This window comes from Heptranchias perlo, chromosome 15 (assembly GCF_035084215.1).
Source record: "Heptranchias perlo isolate sHepPer1 chromosome 15, sHepPer1.hap1, whole genome shotgun sequence".
NCBI lineage: Eukaryota > Metazoa > Chordata > Chondrichthyes > Hexanchiformes > Hexanchidae > Heptranchias > Heptranchias perlo.
The window spans coordinates 4,787,214-4,809,490 of NC_090339.1; the positions used below are offsets into that span (position 1 = coordinate 4,787,214).

At 46.6% G+C, this 22,277-nt stretch overlaps 1 protein-coding gene across 1 annotated transcript in view; it reads left to right on the forward strand.

Moving 5' to 3' along the window:
* Positions 1-22,277, forward strand: part of stk26 (serine/threonine protein kinase 26) — a 135,999-nt gene that overhangs the window by 67,196 nt on the left and 46,526 nt on the right. The window contains exon 2 of the mRNA XM_067996780.1: positions 6,605-6,835. Within this exon, the coding sequence (XP_067852881.1) occupies positions 6,605-6,835 (231 nt within the window). The remainder of the gene's footprint in view (positions 1-6,604; positions 6,836-22,277) is intronic.

A 22,277-nucleotide genomic window follows, 5' to 3' on the forward strand; every position in this document is an offset into this window, starting at 1 on the left:
TGCTGGACTATAACTTGGTGTTGTAAAATTGTTTACAATTGTCAACCCCAGTCCATCACCGGCATCTCCACATCATGACTTCTATCTATTCAGGCTGATCTCTTCACAGTTCCCAGTGTCATTTGCAAAATCTGATGGAAAAAACGCCCCCTCCTATTTCACCAATATATCCCAAAAAATAAATAGGTTGATCCGTAGAAGTTTACAGCACCGCAGGAGGCCATTGTGTCTATGCTGGCTCTTTGCTAGAGCAATCAAAACTAATCCCACTGTCCCACCCTCTCCCCATAGCCCTGTATCAATCCCCAACTAATCCCACTGCCCCACACTCTCCCCATAGGTCTGTATCAATCCAAAACTCATCCCACTGCCCCACACTCTCCCCATAGGTCTGTATCAATCCAAAACTAATCCCACTGCCCCACCCTCTCCCCATAGCCCTGTATCAATCCAAAACTAATCCCACTGCCCCACCCTCTCCCCATAGCCCTGTATCAATCCAAAACTAATCCCACTGCCCCACACTCTCCCCATAGGTCTGTATCAATCCAAAACTAATCCCACTGCCCCACCCTCTCCCCATAGCCCTGTATCAATCCCCAACTAATCCCACTGCCCCACACTCTCCCCATAGGTCTGTATCAATCCAAAACTAATCCCACTGCCCCACCCTCTCCCCATAGCCCTGTATCAATCCCCAACTAATCCCACTGTCGCACTCTCTCCCCATAGCCCTGTATCAATCCCAAACTAATCCCACTGTCCCACTCTCTCCCCATAGCCCTGTATCAATCCCAAACTAATCCCACTGCCCCACTCTCTCCCCATAGCCCTGTATCAATCCCCAAACTAATCCCACTGTCCCACTCTCTCCCCATAGCCCTGTATCAATCCCCAACTAATCCCACTGTCCCACCCTCTCCCCATAGCCCTGTATTAATCCCACTGTCCCACCCTCTCCCCAGAGCCCTGTATTAATCCCACTGTCCCACCCTCTCCCCATAGCCCTGTATTAATCCCACTGTCCCACCCTCTCCCCATAGCCCTGTATTAATCCCACTGTCCCACCCTCTCCCCAGAGCCCTGTATTAATCCCACTGTCCCACCCTCTCCCCAGAGCCCTGTATTAATCCCACTGTCCCACCCTCTCCCCAGAGCCCTGTATTAATCCCACTGTCCCACCCTCTCCCCAGAGCCCTGTATTAATCCCACTGTCCCACCCTCTCCCCATAGCCCTGTATTAATCCCACTGTCCCACCCTCTCCCCATAGCCCTGTATTAATCCCACTGTCCCACCCTCTCCCCAGAGCCCTGTATTAATCCCACTGTCCCACCCTCTCCCCATAGCCCTGTATTAATCCCACTGTCCCACCCTCTCCCCAGAGCCCTGTATTAATCCCACTGTCCCACCCTCTCCCCATAGCCCTGTATTAATCCCACTGTCCCACCCTCTCCCCATAGCCCTGTATTAATCCCACTGTCCCACCCTCTCCCCAGAGCCCTGTATTAATCCCACTGTCCCACCCTCTCCCCAGAGCCCTGTATTAATCCCACTGTCCCACCCTCTCCCCAGAGCCCTGTATTAATCCCACTGTCCCACCCTCTCCCCAGAGCCCTGTATTAATCCCACTGTCCCACCCTCTCCCCATAGCCCTGTATTAATCCCACTGTCCCACCCTCTCCCCAGAGCCCTGTATTCTCCTCTGCTTCAAATATTAATCCACTTTTCCCTTGAGATGTAACTCTCTCTGCCTCAACCCCGAAGCATTCCGTGATCCAGCAACTCTCAGCGGAAAGCAATTTCTCCTAAACCTCTCTGCACTCTCTCGGTGCCAATTTTAAATTGATGCCCATTCGTCACTGACTCCTCAGCCAGAAGAAATAGTCTCTCCCTCGTCACTCTGCCCAGAAACATACTTGGTTTGAAGTTGTTGAGCCTTCCATTGTCAGGCGGGGTTGCCTGACAATATCCAAACATGCCTGAAGTTAAGTTTGACCAATGATGGATTTCTTCACCACTTCAATTGAGACCATCATTTATCTGTTTCCGCTGCTCCCAGCCCCTTGCCCCCTATGCCAAAAGCCCCCATTCCTTTCCCAGTGCAGACCTGAACTCTTGTCACTCTCTTTCTCCACCTATCTCCTCCCACCCCTCCAAACTCATTTCTTCCATGAAACCTACCTCCTGCTCCCTGAAAGCCATTCCCACTTGTGCAAGTCTTGACTTCCCAACTTTCTTCCCTGGCCTCCGTGCTAGTTGATATTATAAGTAAGTGACACCCTCTCCTCAGGTGTTGTTCACCTCCCCTTCAAAACCTCTGTCATCACCCCCGTCTTCAAAAAATCTAACCTTGACCCTCTCCTGCCTTGTCCAGCTCCATGGGACTGCCCTTTGATTGGTTCCACTCTTGCCTATCCGATGTGGCAAAAACATTCCCACCACTGCACTACTTACAAAGTGCCCCATCAGTTCATCCTTGGCTGCCTCATCTTCCTCATCTACATGCTACCCCTTGGTGATGTAATTTGTAGATACGTGGTCAGCTTCCACATGTCCATCAGTGATGGCCGGCTGTACTTCTCCACCACCTCTCTCTCTCTACTCGTACTGCTTGACAGGTATCCAGTCCCGGATGAAGTCTTGACTTCTCCAGCCAAACGTTAAGAAGACTAAATCCATTGTTTTTGGTCCTCACCACAAACTCTGCTCCCTCCCTGGCTACTGGCTCAGGCTGAACCAAATTATTGTTTGACTTTAATCTAAGTTTCGACCCCATATCCTCCATTACCTCGCCTATCTCCACCGCTATCCAATTCCTGTGCCCCTGATGCCTCATGCCTTTGTCACCCCCAGACTCGATTGTTCTGTTGGCCGACCTCCTCCCATCTTCCAGCTCATCCAAAACTCTGCTGCCTATATTCTAACCTGCCCCAGGACCCGTTCACCCATCGTCCCTGTTCTTGCTGATCTGCATTGGCTCCCAGTGCCTCAAATTTACAATTGTTCTTTAAACCCCTTTCTGGCCTCGCCTCACCTCCCCCATCTTTGAAACCTACAAGCCTCCCTAGTTTCTCTGACTCCGTCCTCTTGTGCATCCCTCCCTTCCCATTGCCCCACCCCTGAAGGAAGTTCAGTCACCTGCATCCCACTTTGTGGAATTTCCTCCCAAAATCCTTCTGCCTCTCCAGCTCCCTCTGTGGGCTACAATTCCTGATCACACTGTAGTTTCTGCTGGTTTGGGAATCCCCGCCCACTGGTGTGAAAAACTGAGTTCACTCCTGGAGTGCGGCAGACGTGTCGGATACAAGTTGGAGGTGTGACCGATCTCCTGACCTGATCCTGTTGAAGTCTGGCTCGACACCAATGACACAAAGATATTTCCACTTGTGGGGGAGTCCAAAACTAGGGCCATAAATCCAAGATAGTCACTAATAAATCCAATAAGGAATTCAGGAGAAACTTCTTTACCTGTAGTGGTTAAAATGTGGAACATACCACCACAGGGAGTAGTTGAGGCGAATAGTATAGATGCATTTAAGGGGAAGCTAGATAAACACATGAGGGAGAAAGGAATAGAAGGATATGCTGATAGGATTAGATGAAGTAGGGAGGGAAGGAGGCTCGTGTGGAGCATAAACACCGGCATAGACCAGTTGGGCCGAATGGCCCGTTTCTGTGCTGTAGATTCTATTCGCTCGATGTAAAAGGTGATGGTGTCATGGTGAATGTGACCAACTCTGTCGACCATATCAGAACAACCATGGGTCAAACCATTTTTCGAAACAACGTTCCTTCGGTACAGCGTAAACTTCACCCTGTTGTGCGTGCCAAAGCTTGACGTTGTATCTCCATGGAGATGTCTATGGGCTGGATTGGTTCACCTGTCCCACCAAGAATAGGAGCATGGAATGGGGGAGGGGCAGGCATGGTGGCGTAATAGAGGGAGAATAACAAAACAAGAAAAGGAAAACAAACAGAAAATGCTGGAAATACACAGCAAGTGCGTCAGCATTTGTGCAGAGAAAGGACAAGCGGACAGTTTGGGTGTGGGTCCATCATTAGAACTGAAAATCATTTAATAAATCTTAAGTATACTTAGGCCTTGAACTTTTGGTTCTGACTGAAGTTGTGGTTTACTAATTGGAAAGGCAGGAAGGGGACAGTATATTTTAAATCCACTTTCTCAGAATGCGAGAATTGCCCCTCCCTTTACCCCCGGGCTCTAACTCTTTTGGGAAAAAAAAATCAGAATTGTGCCTAAAGGAGAGGCAGGCAGCTCAAGATTCAAAACCCCACCTGGGAGTTTCGAGATAATGAACAGAATGAACGCCCATCAATCCCATCCTGCAGGGACTTGTTAGAAACATTTCATGAGCGCTAGGGACTTTGCTGTGGGCAGGAATCACTCTGGCGCATGATCTGGGAGTGCCAAGTCAGCCAATTTTGGAAGGACAGGACGTTGCTTCCTGCAATGTGCAATACTTGACTTCTCGGGAACTCTCAATTTCTTGAAATACATAAAAGTTACAACACAGTTTCAGGCCATTCGGCCCAATCAGTCTGTGTTGCCCTTTACCTTTACCCACCCTGTTCACACATCCCTTAAGCCCCCATTCCTTTAGCCACTTGTCAACATTCAAGATTAGATTGGATATCATTTCTGCCTCAACCATATCCTCACAACTCTGTGTGGAGAAGTCCCTCCTGCTCTCTGTTCTAAATCTCTTACATTTAATCTTCTATCTACGGCCCCTCGTTCTACACTCTAAACTACTGGAAACAGCCTGCTTGTATTTACCCTGTTTCATCCTTTTATCATTTGAAATACTCTTATTATGTCATCCTGTAATCTGTGTCGTTCTAATGAGAAAAGACCAATTTTTTCAAGTCTTTCTTTGCATTTGTATTTCCTCAGACCTGGCAGCATCCGAGTGGCTCTGAGATGTATCCTCTCTAAAGCCTCAATACTCTTCCTCTAAGTATGTACCTTTGAAAGGAAAATTAGATAGGTGTTTAATCTTCAAGGCCTTGGAAATGACCCAGATTGCAAGATGATAGCTCAAAAAGGTCATTGAAGAGGATCCCTACCCAGTTAGCATTCAAAATTAATAACCCTTCTGTATTCAAACACACTTCCCAAGGTTCTTGCAATCACAAATAATCCCTGGAATTACGGTCGGGGCTGCTGATTTTCTCAAAAATGTACACATCTACAGAATGCGATCCCCAAAACACCAGTAAACGTTCCGGTATCCCACGTGATAAAAACAGAGTTTGGCTTTATTCAGTCACTGTCAAACAGTGGCCCTGGTTGTGATATCAAGATGGAGAGCTGTGGTTCGGGGATGCTTCCTGTCCCTTCACACTCTGTTCCGATGACTGTACGATCCACGCATGTCACTCCTCAGTCCCAGTGACCTTTAACCCTGGAGTCACAAGGTCACCAGATGAGGAAGGCTATTCAGCTCACCATTTTTCATCCATCCAGAAAGACCCGACAGTCCCCACCCTCCCACCTCCCCGACCCCTTCCCAACCCCCGTCCCCCATTGCAGCATCCAATTGTTTCTTAAAAGATTCCCAGGTTATCACCTTCGTCCTGGAGTCCATTAATGTCAAGAAAGCAGATTCCACTGTAAGGGAGAAAATAATGATTAAATAGTTGGAACTCCTCAATGTGTGGTTTTTTTTTGCTATCTGTCTCTTAAACAACTAAAGTGAGGCATTTTGGTTTCCCTGATTTGTTCAGAATGAGTAAACCCTCCCTAACAGCATTGTGGGAGTACCTTCAGTACATGGACTGCAGCGGTTCAAGGCAGCGGCTCACCACCACCTTCTCAAGGGCAACTGGGGATAGGCAATAAATGCCGGCCTTGCCAGCGACGCCCGCATCCCGAGAATGAATTAAAAAATATCCACACCACACCCAACCCAATAGGAGCTCCTGACAGAATGCTCAGTGTTTTTCTAATGAGCCTTCATATTGAAATAACACAGGTATAATCAGTGCTCAGGGCGAACAATAGGGTAAATGGTGCCTATGATTTGGACTGGAGTTGACTGGTACAGTTAATTCAAGTGTCTTACCCTATTGTTCGCCCTGAGCACTGATTATACCTGTGTTATTTCAATATGAAGGCTCATTAGAAAAACACTGAGCATTCTGTCAGGAGCTCCTATTGGGTTGGGTGTGGTGTGGATATTTTTTAATTCATTCTCGGGATGTGGGCGTCGCTGGCGAGGCCGGCATTTATTACCTATCCCTAATTGCCCTTGAGAAGGTGGTGGTGAGCCGCCGCCTTGAACCGCTGCAGTCCGTGTGGTGACGGTTCTCCCACAGTGCTGTTAGGAAGGGAGTTCCAGGATTTTGACCCAGCGACGATGAAGGAACGACGATATATTTCCAAGTCAGGATGGTGTGTGAGTTGGAGGGGTACTTGGAGATAGTGGTGTTCCCATGCGCCTGCTGCCCTTGTCCTTCTAGGTGGTGAAGGTCGCAGGTCTAAGAGGTGGTTGTGGTGTGAGAGAGATTTGAAAACCTGTCAGCTTATCACACCAGGTAACAAATCTCGACCTGTACTGATATTGTTATTCTGTTCTTCAGAATCACCGAGCAGACCCTGAGGGACTGTTTACCAAACTGGAGCGGATTGGAAAGGGGTCGTTTGGTGAAGTCTTCAAAGGAATTGATAATCGGTCACAACAAGTAGTTGCTATCAAAATCATTGATCTAGAAGAAGCTGAAGATGAAATAGAAGATATCCAACAGGAAATAACTGTCCTAAGCCAGTGTGATAGTCCGTATGTAACCAAATATTTTGGATCATATTTAAAGGTAATGAATAACGATGTACTTTATTATAGTAGAATCATAGAAATTACAGCAGACGGAAGCCATTTGGCCCATCGTGCTGGTGCCAGCTCTTTACCTGGAGCTACCTACTCTCGCCCCATTGCCTTATCCTTTCCTACTCTTCCTTTTTACATACTTAGTGAGTTCCTTTTTGAATCATAAGAACATAAGAAATTGGAGCAGGAGTAGGCCAATCGGCCCCTCGAGCCCGCTCCGCCACTCAACAAGATCATGGCTGATCTGATCCCAACCACAAATCTAAAGAACACAAGAAGTCGGAGCAGGACCCGGCCACATAGCCCCTGGTCCCTCTCCGCCACCCACAGGGCATTGACCGATCCGAACTCAGCTTCATGTCCAATTTCCTGCCCGCTCCCCATAACCCCTAATTCCCTTTACTTCTAGGAAACTGTCTATTTCTGTTTTAAATTTATCTAATGATGTAGCTTCCACAGCTTCCTGGGGCAGCAAATTCCACAGACCTACCACCCTCTGAGTGAAGAAGTTTCTCCTCATCTCAGTTTTGAAAGAGCAGCCCCTTATTCTAAGATTATGCCCCCTAGTTCTAGTTTCACCCATCTTTGGGAACATCCTTACTGCATCCACCCGATCAAGACCCTTCACAATCTTATATGTTTCAATAAGATCGCCTCTCATTCTTCTGAACTCCAATGAGTAGAGTCCCAATCTACTCAACCTCTCCTCATATGTCCGCCCCCTCATCCCCGGGATTAACCGAGTGAACCTTCTTTGTACTGCCTCGAGAGCAAGTATGTCTTTTCTTAAGTATGGAGACCAAAACTGTATGCAGTATTCCAGGTGCGGTCTCACCAATACCTTATATAACTGCAGCAATACCTCCTTGTTTTTATATTCTATCCCCCTAGCAATAAAAGCCAACATTCCGTTGGCTTTCTTGATCACCTGCTGCACCTGCATACCAACTTTTTGATTTTCTTGCACTAGGACCCCCAGATCCCTTTGTACTGCAGTACTTTCCAGTCTCTCGCCATTAAGAAAATAACTTGCTCTCTGATTTTTCCTGCCAAAGTGCATAACCTCACATTTTCCAATATTATATTGCATCTGCCAAATCTCCGCCCACTCACCCAGCCTGTCTATATCCCCTTGCAGGTTTTTTATGTCCTCCTCACTCTCTACTTTCCCTCCCATCTTTGTATCATCTGCAAATTTTGATATGTTGCACTCGGTCCCCTCCTCCAAATCGTTAATATAGATTGTAAAGAGTTGGGGACCCAGCACCGACCCCTGTGGAACACCACTGGTTACTGGTTGCCAGTCCGAAAATGAACCATTTATCCCAACTCTCTGCTTCCTGTTTGATAACCAATCCTCCACCCATGCCAGAATATTACCCCCAATCCCGTGATTTTTTATCTTAAGTAATAATCTTTTATGTGGCACCTTGTTGAATGCCTTCTGGAAGTCTAAATACACTACGTCCACTGGTTCCCCTTTATCCACCCTATACGTTATATCCTCGAAGAACTCAAGCAAATTTGTCAGACATGACTTCCCCTTCATAAAGCCATGCTGACTTTGTCCTATTAAATTATGCTTATCTAAATGTTCCGTTACTGTCTCCTTAATAATAGACTCCAAAATTTTACCCACCACAGATGTTAAGCTATGTTCGAGTCTCTGCCTCAACTGCAACATATGATAAAACACTCCATGTTCTAATAACTTTTTGTTTAGAAAGAGATGTTAACTTCCCCTTTTGTTTTTCTAGTGATTGTGAATCTATGTCTTTGTGTTGCCAATTTAACAACTTTTGGAAACAATCTTTCTCTATCTACCATTGCAAAATCTTTCATAGTCCTGCATCCCCTTTTGACCTTCTATGTTCCTCTGAAAAACTTAAGATTTTTTGAGTCTTCAAAACAATAATCCCTCATTCCTGATTCCATTCTAGTGAACCTTCACTGCCCCCTCTTCAAGCCTCTAATATCCTTCCTATAATGGGATGCCCAGAACAGCACGCATTACCGTGAACTAACTAACGACTTGAAGGACTTTAACGTCAGTGCTTCTACTGAAGAATTGCTTCCACAAGTCTGCTGATACTCAGAGTGGGAGTATGTCCCTCACCGCATTGGCTTGCTCCAGTCCCAGAGGGTGTAGAGTACAGTGTAGAATGCAGCTAATTGGGGAGAGTGTGGCAAGGGACCGCCAACTTGACACCAGTTTGAGCCTGGTGATTGGCAGGGTTCAGAAAATAGGGAATATCATTAACTGAAAAAGGAACGAGATCCGAGGGTGGGAGTTACGCTAACACTGGAGAGGGAGGGAGTAGGTGGGAGACACGCTGACACGAAGGCGGGAGGGAGTGGGGGAGGAGGTCGGAGAGGGAGCGGTTGGGGGAGGGGATGGGGGCCGAGGGGGAGGGGATTGGGGATGGGAAAGGGATCGGGGATGGAATGGGGGCCGACGGGGAGGGGATTGGGGATGGAATGGAGGCCGAGGGGATTGAGGATGGAATGAGGGGGAGGGGATTGGGGATGGAATGGGGGCCGAGGGGATTGGGGATGGAATGGGGGCCGAGGGGATTGGGGATGGAATGAGGGGGAGGGGATTGGGGATGAGGGGGAGGGGATTGGGGATGGAATGAGGGGGAGGGGATTGGGGATGAGGGGGAGGGGATTGGGGATGGAATGAGGGGGAGGGGATTGGGGATGAGGGGAGGGGATTGGGGATGAGGGGAGGGGATTGGGAATGAGGGGAGGGGATTGGGGATGAGGGAGGGGATTGGGGATGGAATGAAGGGGAGGGGATTGGGGATGGAATGAGGGGCAGGGGATTGGGGCTGGAATGAGGGGGAGGGGATTGGGGACGGATGTGAGAGGGTTAGAGAGTGGAGGGATGAGTGGGAGGGCCAGGGGTGAAGGGCAGGGGGAGGGGCAGTGTGAGAGGGAACTCACTGTCAGCATCAAACAGGTACAGTATGGGTTAGACACAGAGGAAAGGGATTGGTAAAAGAGCCAGAGATGACATGAGGATACATTTTTTAACACAATGAGTTGTTATGATCTGGATTACACTGCCCAAAAGGCTGGTGAAGCAGATTCAATAGTAACTTTCAAAAAGGAATTAGATAAATACTTGAAAAGGAAAAATGTGTAGGGCGATGGGGAAAGAGCAGGGCAGCGGGACTAATGGGATAGCTCTATCAAAGAGCCGGCACAGGCACGATGGGCTGAATGGCCTCCTCCTGTGCTGCACCTACTATGATAAATAAAACATTTTGGTGACAACTGACCAAATGAAAGGATTTGGTGCCCTTGTCCCATTGAATGTGCTGTTGAATATCCATGTATTGTGTGGCCTAATCTGATCAGTAACATTTTAAAAACAAAGAACCCTAGGCCTAGAATATCCCCCATGGTGGGTTTACTGCCGGAAGTGCCTCAGGATGAAGGGTTTTGATAGAGTAGATGGGGAGAAACTAATTCTACTGGCAGGAGGGTCGGTAACCAGAGGACACAGATTTAAGATAATTGGCAAAAGAAGCTGGAGTGGGGGAGGATGAAGAGAAATGTTTTTACGCAGTGAGTTGTTATGATCTGGAATGCACTGCCTGAAGGGGTGGTGGAAGCAGATTCAATAATAACTTTCAAAAGTGAATTGGATAAATACTTGAAGGGAAAAAATTTACAGGGCTATGGGGAAAGAGCAGGGGAGTGGGACTAATTGGCTAGCTCTTTCAAAGAGTCGGCACAGGCACGATGGGCTGAATGGCCTCCTTCTGTGCTGTACAATTCTGAGAACCTCACTTCTTTCTGCTGCTGTGACCTTATCCATCTTTCCTCAGACAAATTAATTTCAATATTATCAGCAGGCTTTGTGCACCGTTTGCCCTCTGTGTTGAGAGCTTGTCTCTTGGTGAGGGGTGGGGAAGAGAGAGGAGGGAGATCCATTGATGTTAAAGTATTAAAGTGGCTGCAACAGATGAAAGGGCCATGGCGACTATCTCATGTCTGTAACAGTTTGGCTCACTGCAGTGACTGAGACTGGTGGTTCCTCGGGACACTGGCCCCAAGAGGTTCAGATTCTTCAGATGTGTTGTTGCCTGAAATCCAAAAAAGGCGGACCCGGCCTTTTGGCTCCGAGGGAGTGGGGCGGGCAAAGGGCACAGTCCAGGCCTTGTGGAAGGAGGTGCCCTTCACAGTGAATGCCACCTGCAGCGACCCCTAAATAACCACTCAAAGCTGCAAGAAGTTAATTGACCTCTCCAGGGCAGCCAAGTTAACAGGAAGCAGTCATACCATGTAACAGTGCACTGTAATAAGTGTGTTTCCCACTTTGTCACTGCCCTCCAACTTACCAGCAATAGGTAGGAGGTCCCACAGTACGGTACACACCCCCTTCCTTCCCCTGCAAGTGTTCCTTCACTCACAACCATACGTGGAGGGAAGCAGTGGAAGAATCACTTGACATGCATTATCTTATTTGCCATGGTCACCCCCATTAAGGGATACTTTCTCACGCCTGGCGAGTAGACTGCCTTCACACACACACTGCGTTCCTCTCAAAGGGCAAAGTGACTCCCGGTCAAAGACCAGGGAATCCTCAGTCCCCCAAGACTCCTGTTGGAAAACATCAGCCAACTACCTCAGAATCTCCTGGCCCTGAGGGAGTCACGAGGAGAGATAGGGAGCCAGGAGTGGAAGGCCCCACAATTGTAAGCACCAAGGTGAGGCACAGGGGTAAAAATGGACAGCTCTATCAAATCATCGCATAATCTGCTCGGTTCTAATGAAAACAGCCCCAATTTTTCACTTCTTTCTTTGTGTTTGTGTTTCCTCACACCAAGCAGCATCCCAGTGAATCTGTGCTGTACCCTCTCTATAACCTCAACATCCTTCCTATAGTGTGGAGCCCAAAACTGCACACCGTTCTCTAACTGAGGCCTTATTTAGGTTTATTTGGATACACCGTTATATCTCGACTTTTATATTCTATATCCCTTGCCACAAAACCCAGGATTCCATTTGCTATTTTTGATGGGCTGACCCACTCGAGGTGCTGCTTTTAATGTCTCGTGAACCTGAGCCCCCAAATCCCTCTGCTGTTCCAAGACTGATCCCCAGTGTGAAGAGATGAAGGAAACACGAGAGTCTCTCGAGATTCTAGAAACACCGCCCCCCAGCCCCCCCACTACAGGTGGTGCTGTAATGTTTGAGCTTTGGACTGTAATTAGTAATTCCTTCTATTCTTCACTTATTTTGGCCATTGACCATGTAAAAACTGTACAGCCCGAGGTGGGACAAACAGTTCGGGAAACCAATAGAGTTATTTTTTTTAACCAAAATGTAACAGCCCACACTTACTGACATTGCCGAAGATTAGCCAGAAACACCACCCCCCCCTTTGGAAATGATTTGGTGCAATGAATGAGTGAGAGGTGATCTCTCACGGGTAACTTTCCTGGGTCTAGCTGCCTTCACTGCCTTGAGATAAATGATCGAAAGAAAAATCCGGGATGAATAAAATCTATTGATCTCATCCCTGCCATGTGCACTGATACCCTAACTCTCCGAGCCCAGTCTCCAACTGCAGTGTAAACTCTCCAAAAACTGGTTCTTTTACCTTACCCAATATGTGTTTTAAAATGTCACTAATATTAAATGTACGTTCTCTTGCCCTGCTGGTCTGACCTCGATGAGGTCCCACCCTCTGCCCTTTGACCACCATCTCTAGAGACTCTTGAGCTCGATGTTTCCTTCATCCCCATTACCCTAGGGATCAGTCTTGTTGCTCCACTCAGCACCCTCCCCAGCGCACCTATTTCCCTTTTGGAAGTACGATCAAACTTGTACACTGAGCTCCAAGAATGGGCTGACCAGTGCTGGGCATTAGACATTAAGAGATATAAGAAGGAGCTGAAGACAATATATTGAAGCTGGGATTCACTTGAGGATCTTATTGTCAGCAACGGCAAATACATCAGCAAGTCTCTTTTTTCCAGATTGATTGGAAATTTAGTATCAGCCGTGGTTCAGTTGGTATCACTCTTGCCTCTGAGTCAGAAGGTTATGGGTTCAAGTCCCATTCCAGAGAGTTGAGCACATAATCTAGGCTGATACTCCCAGTGCAGTACTGAGGGAGTGCTGCACTGTTGGAGGTGCCATCTCTTGGATAAGACGTTAAACCGAGGCCTCAGGTGGACGTAAAAGATCCCATGGCACTATTTCGAAGAAGGGCAGGGGAGTTTGTCCTGGCCAATATTTATCCTCAAACCAACACCACTAAAAAACAGACTATCTGGTCATTATCATATTGCTGTTTGCGGGATCTTGCTGTGCGAAAATTGACTGCCGCCTTTCCTAGATTACAACTGTGACTACACTTCAAAGGGAAGTCATGTTTGACAAACCTGTTGGAGTTCTTTGAGATTGTAACTCGTACAATAGGTAAGGGGGAACCAGTGGATGTGGTGTATTTGGATTTTCAGAAGGCTTTCAATAAGGTCCCACACAGGTTGGTGAACAAAGTTAGAGCACATGGAATTGCGGGGAGTATGCTGGCATGGATTGAGAATTGGTTAACAGACAGAAAACAGAGAATAGGATTAAATGGGTCTTTTTCAGGTTGGCAGGCAGTGACCAGTGGGGTACCACAGGGATCGGTGCTTGGGCCCCAGCTATTCACAATCTATATCAATGATTCGGATGAGGGGAACAAATGTAATATTTCCAAGTTTGCTGATGACACAAAACTATGTGGGAATGTGAGTTGTGAGGAGGATGCAAAGAGGCTTCAAGGGAATATAGACAGGCTAAGTGAGTGGGCAAGAACATGGCAGATGGAATATAATGTGGAAAAATGTGAAGTTCTCCACTTTGGTTGGAAAAACAGAAATGCAGAGTATTTTATAAATGGTGAGAGATTGGGAAATGTTGATGTTCAAAGGGACCTGGGTGTCCTTGTACATGAGTCACTGAAAGCTAACATGCAGATGCAGCAAGCAATTAGGAAGGCAAGTGGTATGTTGACGTTTATTACAAGAGGATTTGAGTACAGGAGTAAAGATATCTTGCTGCAATTATACAGGGCCTTGGTGAGACCGCACCTGGAGTATTGTGTACAATTTTGGTCTCCTTACCTAAGAAAGGATATACTTGCCATAGAGGGAGAGCAACAAAGGTTCACCAGACTGATTCCTGGGATGGCGGGATTGTCGTATGAGGGGAGATTGAGTAGATTAGTTCTGTATTCTCTAGAGTTTAGAAGAATGAGAGGTGATCTCATTGAAACATAAAGAATTCTTACAGGGCTCGACAGGGTAGATGCAGGGAGGATGTTTCCCCTGGCTGGGGAGTCTAGAACCAGGGGTCACAGTCTCAGGATAAGAGGTAGGCCATTTAGGACTGAGAGGAGGAGAAATTTCTTCACTCAGAGGGTGGTGAATCTTTGGAATTCTTTACCCCAGAGGGCTCAGTCATTGAGTACGTTCAAAACAGAGATCGATAGATTTCTAGATATTAAAGGCATCAAAGGATATGGGGATAGTGCAGGAAAATGGCATTGAGGTAGAAGATCAGCCATGATCTTGTTGAATGGTGGAGCAGGCTCGAGGGATCGGATGGCCTACTCCTGCTCCTATTCTTTATGTTCTTATGTAGTTTCCCAAACTGTTTGTCCCACCTCGGGCTGTACAGCTTTTACATGCTCACTGGCCAAAATAAATGAAGAATAGAAGGAATTGCTAATTACGGTCCAAAGCTCAAACATTACAGCACCATCTGAGGTGGGGGCTGGGGGAGGGGTGTATTTCTAGGTGGCACAGTACCAGTTTGAATCCTGTGATTTATTGCATTGGAAAAACAGTAGACACACCGCAGGCACACCGACTGTTTTTCTTGCTCTTCTGGTCTATGATGCTGTGCCCTTCAGGTAGTCTATCATGCCTCTGACGCCACTTGTGATTTCTGTACCTGTTCTGTTTCTCTCAGTATGGATAATTTTGGTTTCTTGTGAATCTCTTGCTCTGTGAGTAGGAGGGATTTGCCTGATTGATCAATGTCACCTTCTCCAGTGCTATAGTGACCCCCCACCCCCCCCAATCATTCGCTGTTCCTCTGACCCTAGCCTCTTGTACATCCCTTCCCCTCCCCACTGTTAGCACATGTCTGGAATTCCCCTCTCTACTCAAAGGTGGTAATATCCGGATTACTCCCAGTGCCACGTGCTAGTGAGTATAGGAATAGGAGGATGGAGCAGATGAATGCGTGACTGGAGAGATGGTGCAGGAGGGAGGGCTTTAGATTGCTGGGGTATTGGGACCAATTCTGGGGAAGGTGGGATCCGTACAGGCCGGACAGGTTGCACCTCAACAGACCTGGGACCAATGTCCTCGTGGAGAGGTTCACTGTCGGGGGGGGGTTTAAACTAATTTGGCAGGGGGATGGGCACCAGGATGTAGCATTGGAAAGGAGAAACAAGGGGCACAAAGGATCGGGGGAGAGAGATAGCACTAGAGCAAGTAATAGTACGGTATTAGGTGGGATCAGATTGAGAGAGTACAAGAAAGTCTAAGACTGGTTTGCAGTGTATGTGTGTTAACGCACAAAATGTGGCAAATAAGGTTGGTGATCTGCAGGTACAAATAGCCACATGGGAATATGATGTTGTGACGATAACGGAGACCTGGCTCAAAAAAGGGCAGGATTGGGTACTAAATATCCCTGGATATAAGGTGTTCAGGAAAGATAGGGAAGGAAAGAAAAGAGGGGGGGGGCAGTATTGATTAAGGAGAATATTGCAGTCCTGGAGAGAGAGGATGTCCTGGAGGGGTCAAGGACAGAATCTATTTGGTTAGAGTTAAGAAATAAAAGAGGTGCCATTACACTGCTGGGTGTATTCTATAGGCCACCAACTAGTGGGAAGGATATAGAGGAGCAAATTTGCAGGGAAATTACAGAGAGGTGCAAAAGCCATAGAGTAGTGATAACGGGGGACTTGAATTATCCTAATATAGACTGAGACAACAATAATATAAGGGCCAAGAGGGGGGAGGAATTTTTAAATTGTGTTCAGGTCAGTGGGGTAACATTTAGGGAACAGTATCTTAGTATCATAAGGGTTAGAATAGCAATGGAAAAGGATATGGACCACTCTAAATCTACTTGAAGGTAAATCAGTGTCAGAGCAGTGGGAGACATTCAAGGGGTTCAGGGTAAACATGTTCCCACAAAGATAAAGGGAGGGGCTGCCAAATCTAGAGCCCCCTGGATGTCAAGAAGCATTCATAGAGTCATAGAGTTATACAGCACGGATAGAGGCCCTTCGGCCCATCGTGTCCGCGCCGGCCATCAAGCCCAGTCTAATCTAATCCCATATTCCAGCATTTGGTCCGTAGCCTTGTATGCTATGGCATTTCAAGTGCTCATCCAAATGCTTCTTGAATGTTGTGAGGGTTCCTGCCTCCACAACCCTTTCAGGCAGTGAGTTCCAGACTCCAACCACCCTCTGGGTGAAAAAGTTAAAGGGTAAGATAAGGCAGAAAAAGAAAGCCTGTGATAGACACCGGGAACTCAATACTACGGAAAGCTTAGAGGAGTAAACAAAGTGCAGGGGTGAAGTTAAAAAGGAAATTAGGAAAGGAAAGAGAGGGCATGAAAAAATATTAGCAGGTAAAATCAAAGAAAACCCAAAGATCCAAAGATGTTTTATAAACATATTAAGAGCAAGAGAATAACTAAGGAAAGAGTAGGGCCTATTAGAGGCCAAAAAGGTAAACTATGTGTGGAGGCGGAAGATGTGGGTATGGTTCTTAATGAATACTTTGCATCTGCCTTCACAAAGGAGAGGGATGATGCAGGGATTGTAGTTAAGGAGGAGGAGTGTGAAATATTGGATGGGATAAACATAGTGAGGGAGGAAGCATTAAGGGGATTAGCATTTTTGAAAGTGGATAAATCACCAGGGCTGGATGAAATGTATCCCAGGCTGTTAAAAGTAGCAGGGAGGAAAGAGCAGAGGCTTTAACAATCATTTTCCAAACTTCACTGGATACAGGCTTAGTGCCGGAGGATTGGAGGACTGCTAACATTGTACCGTTGTTTAAAAAAGGGAGCGAAGGATAGACCGGGTAATTACAGGCCAGTCAGCCTAACCTCGCGGGTGGGCAAAATATTGGAATCAATTCTGAGGGACAGGATAAACTGTCACTTAGAAAGGCACGGACTAATCAAGGACAGTCAGCATGGATTTGTTAATGGGAGGTCGTGTCTGACTTGATTGAATTTTTCGAGGAGGTAACAAGGAGGATCGATGAGGGTAGCACAATTGATGTAGTCTACATGGATTTTAGCAAGGCTTTTGACATGGTCCCACATGGCAGATTGGTCAAAAAGTAATGGCCGATGGGATCCAAGAGAATGTGGCAAATTGGATCCAAAATTGGCTCAGTGACAGGAAGCAAAGGGTAATGGTCGACGGGTGTTTTTGAGACTGGAAGGCTGTTGCCAGTGGGGTTCCGCAGGGCTCAGTACTAGGACCCTTGCTTTTTGTGGTATACATTAACGATTTGGACTTAAACATAGGGGGCATGATTAAGAAATTTGTGGATGATACAACGATAGGCCGTGTGGTTGATAGTGAGGAGGAAAGCTGTAGACTGCAGGAAGATATCAATGGACTGGTCAGGTGGATGAAAAGTGGCAAATGGAATTCAATCCGGAGAAGTGTGAGGTAATGTGTTTGGGAAGAGCAAACAAGGCAAGGGAATACACAATAAATGGGAGGATACTGAGAGGTGTAGAGACATGTCCACAGATCCATGAAGGTAGTAGGACAGGTAGATAAGGTGGTTAAGAAGGCATATGGAATGCTTTCCTTAGTCGAGGCATAGAATATAAAAGCAGGGATGTTATGCTGGAACTGTATAAAACTCTAGTTAGGCCACAGCTTGAGAACTGCACACAATTCTGGTCACCACATTACAGGAAGGATGTAATTGCACTAGAGAGGGTGCAGAGGAGATTTACGTGGATGTTGCCAGGACTGGAGTATTTCAGCTGTGATGATAGATTGGATAGGCTGGGGCTGTTTTCCTTGAAACAGAGGAGGCTGAGGGGTGATTTAATTGAGGGGCCTAGATAGAGTGGATAGGAAGGACCTATTTCCCTTAGCAGAGGGGTCAATAACCAGGGGGCATAGATTTAAAGTGATTGGTAGAAGGATTAGAGCGGAAATGAGGAAAAATGTTTTCCCCCGGAGGGTGGTGGGGGTCTGGAACTCACTGCCTGAGAGGGTGGTAGAGGCAGAAACCCTCAACTCATTTAAAAAAAATCTGGATGTGCACCTGAAGAGCCGTGACCTGCAGGGCTACGGACCAAATGCGGGGAAGTGGGATTAGGCTGGTGGCTCGTTTCTCAGCCGGCACGGACACGATGGGCCGAATGGCCTCCTCTTGTGCCGTAAATTTTCTATGATTCTAAAAATGTTTAATTGGAGGAGGGCCAATTTCAGTGGGATGAGAACAGATCTGGCCCGGGTAAACTGGAATCAAAGATTGGCAGGCAAAACTGTAATTGAACAGTGGGCGGCCTTTAAAGAGGAGATGGTTCAGGTACAGACAAGATACATTCCCACGAGGCAGAAAGGCAGAGCAACTAAAGCCAGAGCTCCCTGGATGACAAAAGAGATAGTGAGTAAGATGAAATGGAAAAAAGGGGTGTATGACAGATGTCAGGTTCCCAACACAAGTGAGAACCAGACTGAATATAGAAAGTTCAGAGGGGAAGTGAAAAAGGAAATAAGAGGGGCAAAGAGAGAGTGTGAGAATAGACTGGCAGCCAACATAAAAGGGAATCCAGAAGTCTTCTATAGGCATGTAAATAGTAAACGGGTAGTAAGAGGAGGGGTGGGGCCGATTAGGGGCCAGAAAGGAAATCTACACATGGAGGCAGAGGGCATGGCTGAGGTACTAAATGAGTACTTTGCATCTGTCTTTACCAAGGAAGAAGATGCTGCCAGAGTCTCAGTAAAGGAAGATATAGTTGAGATACTGAATGGGCTAAAAATTGATAAAGAAGAGGTACTTGAAAAGCTCGCTGTACTTAAAGTAGATAAGTTACCCGGTCCGGATGGGATGCATCCTAGGTTGCAGAGGGAAGTAAGGGTGGTATTGGCCATAATCTTCCAAACATCCGTAGATACGGGGGTGGTGCCAGAGGACTGGAGAATTGCAAATGTTACACCCTTGTTCAAAAAAAGGTGTAAGGATAAACCCAGCAACTACAGGCCAGTCAGTTTAACCTCGGTGGTGGGGAAACTTTTAGAAACGATAATCCAGGACAGAATTAACAGTCACTTGGATAAGTATGGATTGATTAGGGAAAGCCAGCATGGATTTGTTAAAGGCAAATCGTGTTTAACTAACCCAATAGAGTTTTTTGATGAGAGGGTAGATGAGGGCAATGCAGTTGATGTGGTGTATATGGACTTTCAAAAGGCGTTTGATAAAGTGCGGCATGGTGGGTTTATCATCAAGATTGCGGCCCATGGAATAAAGGGGGCAGTAGCAACGTGGATACAGAATTGGCTAAGGGACAGGAAACAGAGAGTAGTGCTGAACGGTTGTTTTTCGGACTGTAGGGAGGTGTACAGTGGTGTTCCCCAGGGATTGGTGCTGGGATCACTACTTGATATATATTAAGAACTTGGGCTTGGGTGTACAGGGCACAATTTCAAAATTTGCAGATGACACAAAACTTGGAAGTGTAGTGTACAGTGAGGAGGATAGTGATAGACTTCATGAGGATATAGACAGGCTGGTGGCATGGGTGGACACGTGGCAGATGAAATTTAACGTAGAAAAATGCAAAGCGATACGTTTCGGTAGGAAGAACCAGGAGAGGCAATATAAACTAGAGGGCACGACTCTAAAAGGGGTACAGGAACAGAGAGATCTAGGGGTATATGTGCAGGAATGATTGAAGTTGACAGGGCAGGTTGAGAAAGCGGTTAAAAAAGCATACGGGATCCTAGGCTTTATAAATAGAGGCATAGAGTACAAAAGTATGGAAGTCACGATGAACCTTTTATAAAACACTGGTTCGGCCACACCTGGAATATTGTGTCCAGTTCTGGGCACCGCACTTCAGGAAAGATGTGAAGGCCTTAGAGAGGGTGCAGATGAAATTTACTAGAATGATTCCAGGGATGAGAGACTTTAGTTACATGGATAGACTGGAGAAGCTGGGTTGTTCTCTTTGGAACAGAGAAGGTCGAGAAGAGATTTGATCGAGGTATTCAAAATCATGAAGGGTCTAGACAGAGTAGATAGAGAGAAACTGTTCCCATTGGCGGAAGGGTCAAGAACCAGAGGACATAAATTTAAGGTGATTAGCTAAAGAACCCAAAGATGACATGACGAAAATCTTTTTTACAGCGTGTGATTAGGATCTGGAAAGCACTGCCCGAGGGGGTGTTGGATGCAGATTCAATAATGGCTTTCAAAAGGGAACTGGATAAGTACTTGAAAAGAAAAAATGTGCAGGGCTACGGGGATAGGGCGGGGGAGTGGGACTAGCTGGATTGCTCTTTCTTAGAGCCGGCGCGGTCTTGATGGGCCGAATGGCCTTCCGTGCTGTAACCTTTCCATGATTCTACTCTCCTCTGCCTCTCCACCACCTCCTGCTTTGAGACCCTCCTTAAAACCTACGTCCTTGACCAAGCTTTTGGTCACCCGCTCCTAAAATCGCCTTCTTTGGCTTAGCGTTCATTTTGTGTCTCTTAGGCTTCCATTTGGGATGTCTTTCTATGTTAAAGCCACTATATCAATGCTATTGCATTAATGCAGTCATATTTGACAAGAGAGTGACTTGACACATTGGGGGCCATGGTTGGGAGGAGAGGAAACAGGAGACAATTGGCCCATGGGCTGTATTTTAACAGTTATTTAGTTTGAGATGGCGTGATTAAGGATCAACAGATAATGCAAACAGGCAGAGATAGTCAAGTTTGTGCACAGCAAATAGCAACTGAGGTGAGTGATGGTTAATCTGTTGTAGGGGGTGGTGATTGATGGATGAATGTTGGCCTGGACACTGGGAGAACTTCCTGACCTCTTGGAATAGTGTCGTGAGGTGTTTTATGTCTACTTAAGAGGGCTGATGAGGCCTCAAAGATTTACCTCCAACAATGCAATTGGTTGACTCTTCCTCCTAGGAAGTAGGGAGTGTTAGAATCTAGGGGCTGCCAGATGGTTTTGAGGTCCTGCCTTATCACTCAGACTCCACATGGAATCCCACCGCACTCCTGTCGAAGTGGATCAGTGGGCTATATTTATTCTGCTGTTGCCTTGCTAACATGTTTCCAGTGAGCAACTAAACCAAACTGACCAAGAAAAAGTCTGGTTCGATCCCCGATTACCTGCTCAGCTGCTGGACTTGTCCCATGGTGTCATTTTCCAGAACAAGTCTGGATTCTACTGGTAAACACCAAGCCACGTTTTCTTCTGCTGCCTCCCTGAACACATGGGGTCAGATTTCCAAAGGTCCTTCATACATGTAATATAAAGTTATTTTCTGACCTTTCACTCCCAAGAGCTTGTACCAGGAACCCAGGCGCGCATTATGTGTGATTTTCCAACTGTTAAGTTGAAAAATTACCCCTTAATATCCCCTTGGTGCTACTTGAAGGAGGACAGGGAGATCTCCAAGGGTCCTGGCCAACATTCAGCGAGTCATTCATCTCACTGATGTGTACAAAATGGCTGCTGCACCTGCTTGCAAAACAACGGTCAATGCATAGCAAAAAATGATTTATTGGACGTGACGCGCTTTGTGGTGTCACAAAGATTGACGTTGGACGTGACGCGCTTTGTGGTGTCACAAAGATTGACGTTGGACGTGACGCGCTTTGTGGCGTCTGAGAGCAATGATAAGACGTTACATAAATTCGAGTTTACTGGCCTTTCTCTAGATATATAATTGGCAGAATGTAGCTTGTGAATTTATATTTACTTCTAAATTCTAGAGTTCATTCTTGCACTAATGAAGCACTTTGTGAGGAAATGGGTTTTGAATGTCCAAGTGGTATTTTATTTACGCTTCTGCCATTTTGGATTTGCCTGTGGAGTGTCTATTGTCATACCGCTGGACTAGTACCAGAGAGAGGCTGCCTCTTTGTAGTGACCTTAATTTCGGAGAAAAAATGGCAGTGACAGAGAGTGAAGTTCCCTGATTCCCATGTTCTTTCCCCGTTGGGAAGCACATGTTTAATTCGCCTCTGGCACTGCTTCGGTCAAACGCTGCCTTTCTCCGACACAAGCCAGCGAGGCCCAGAATCAATGAAACAAGCTTCTTTGAACGTGGCGTTACTTTGGTGGGGAGAGGCTGCCATTACCCTGAATAGAGAGAGAGCTGCTCGCTCAATCATTAAAGCCAACAGG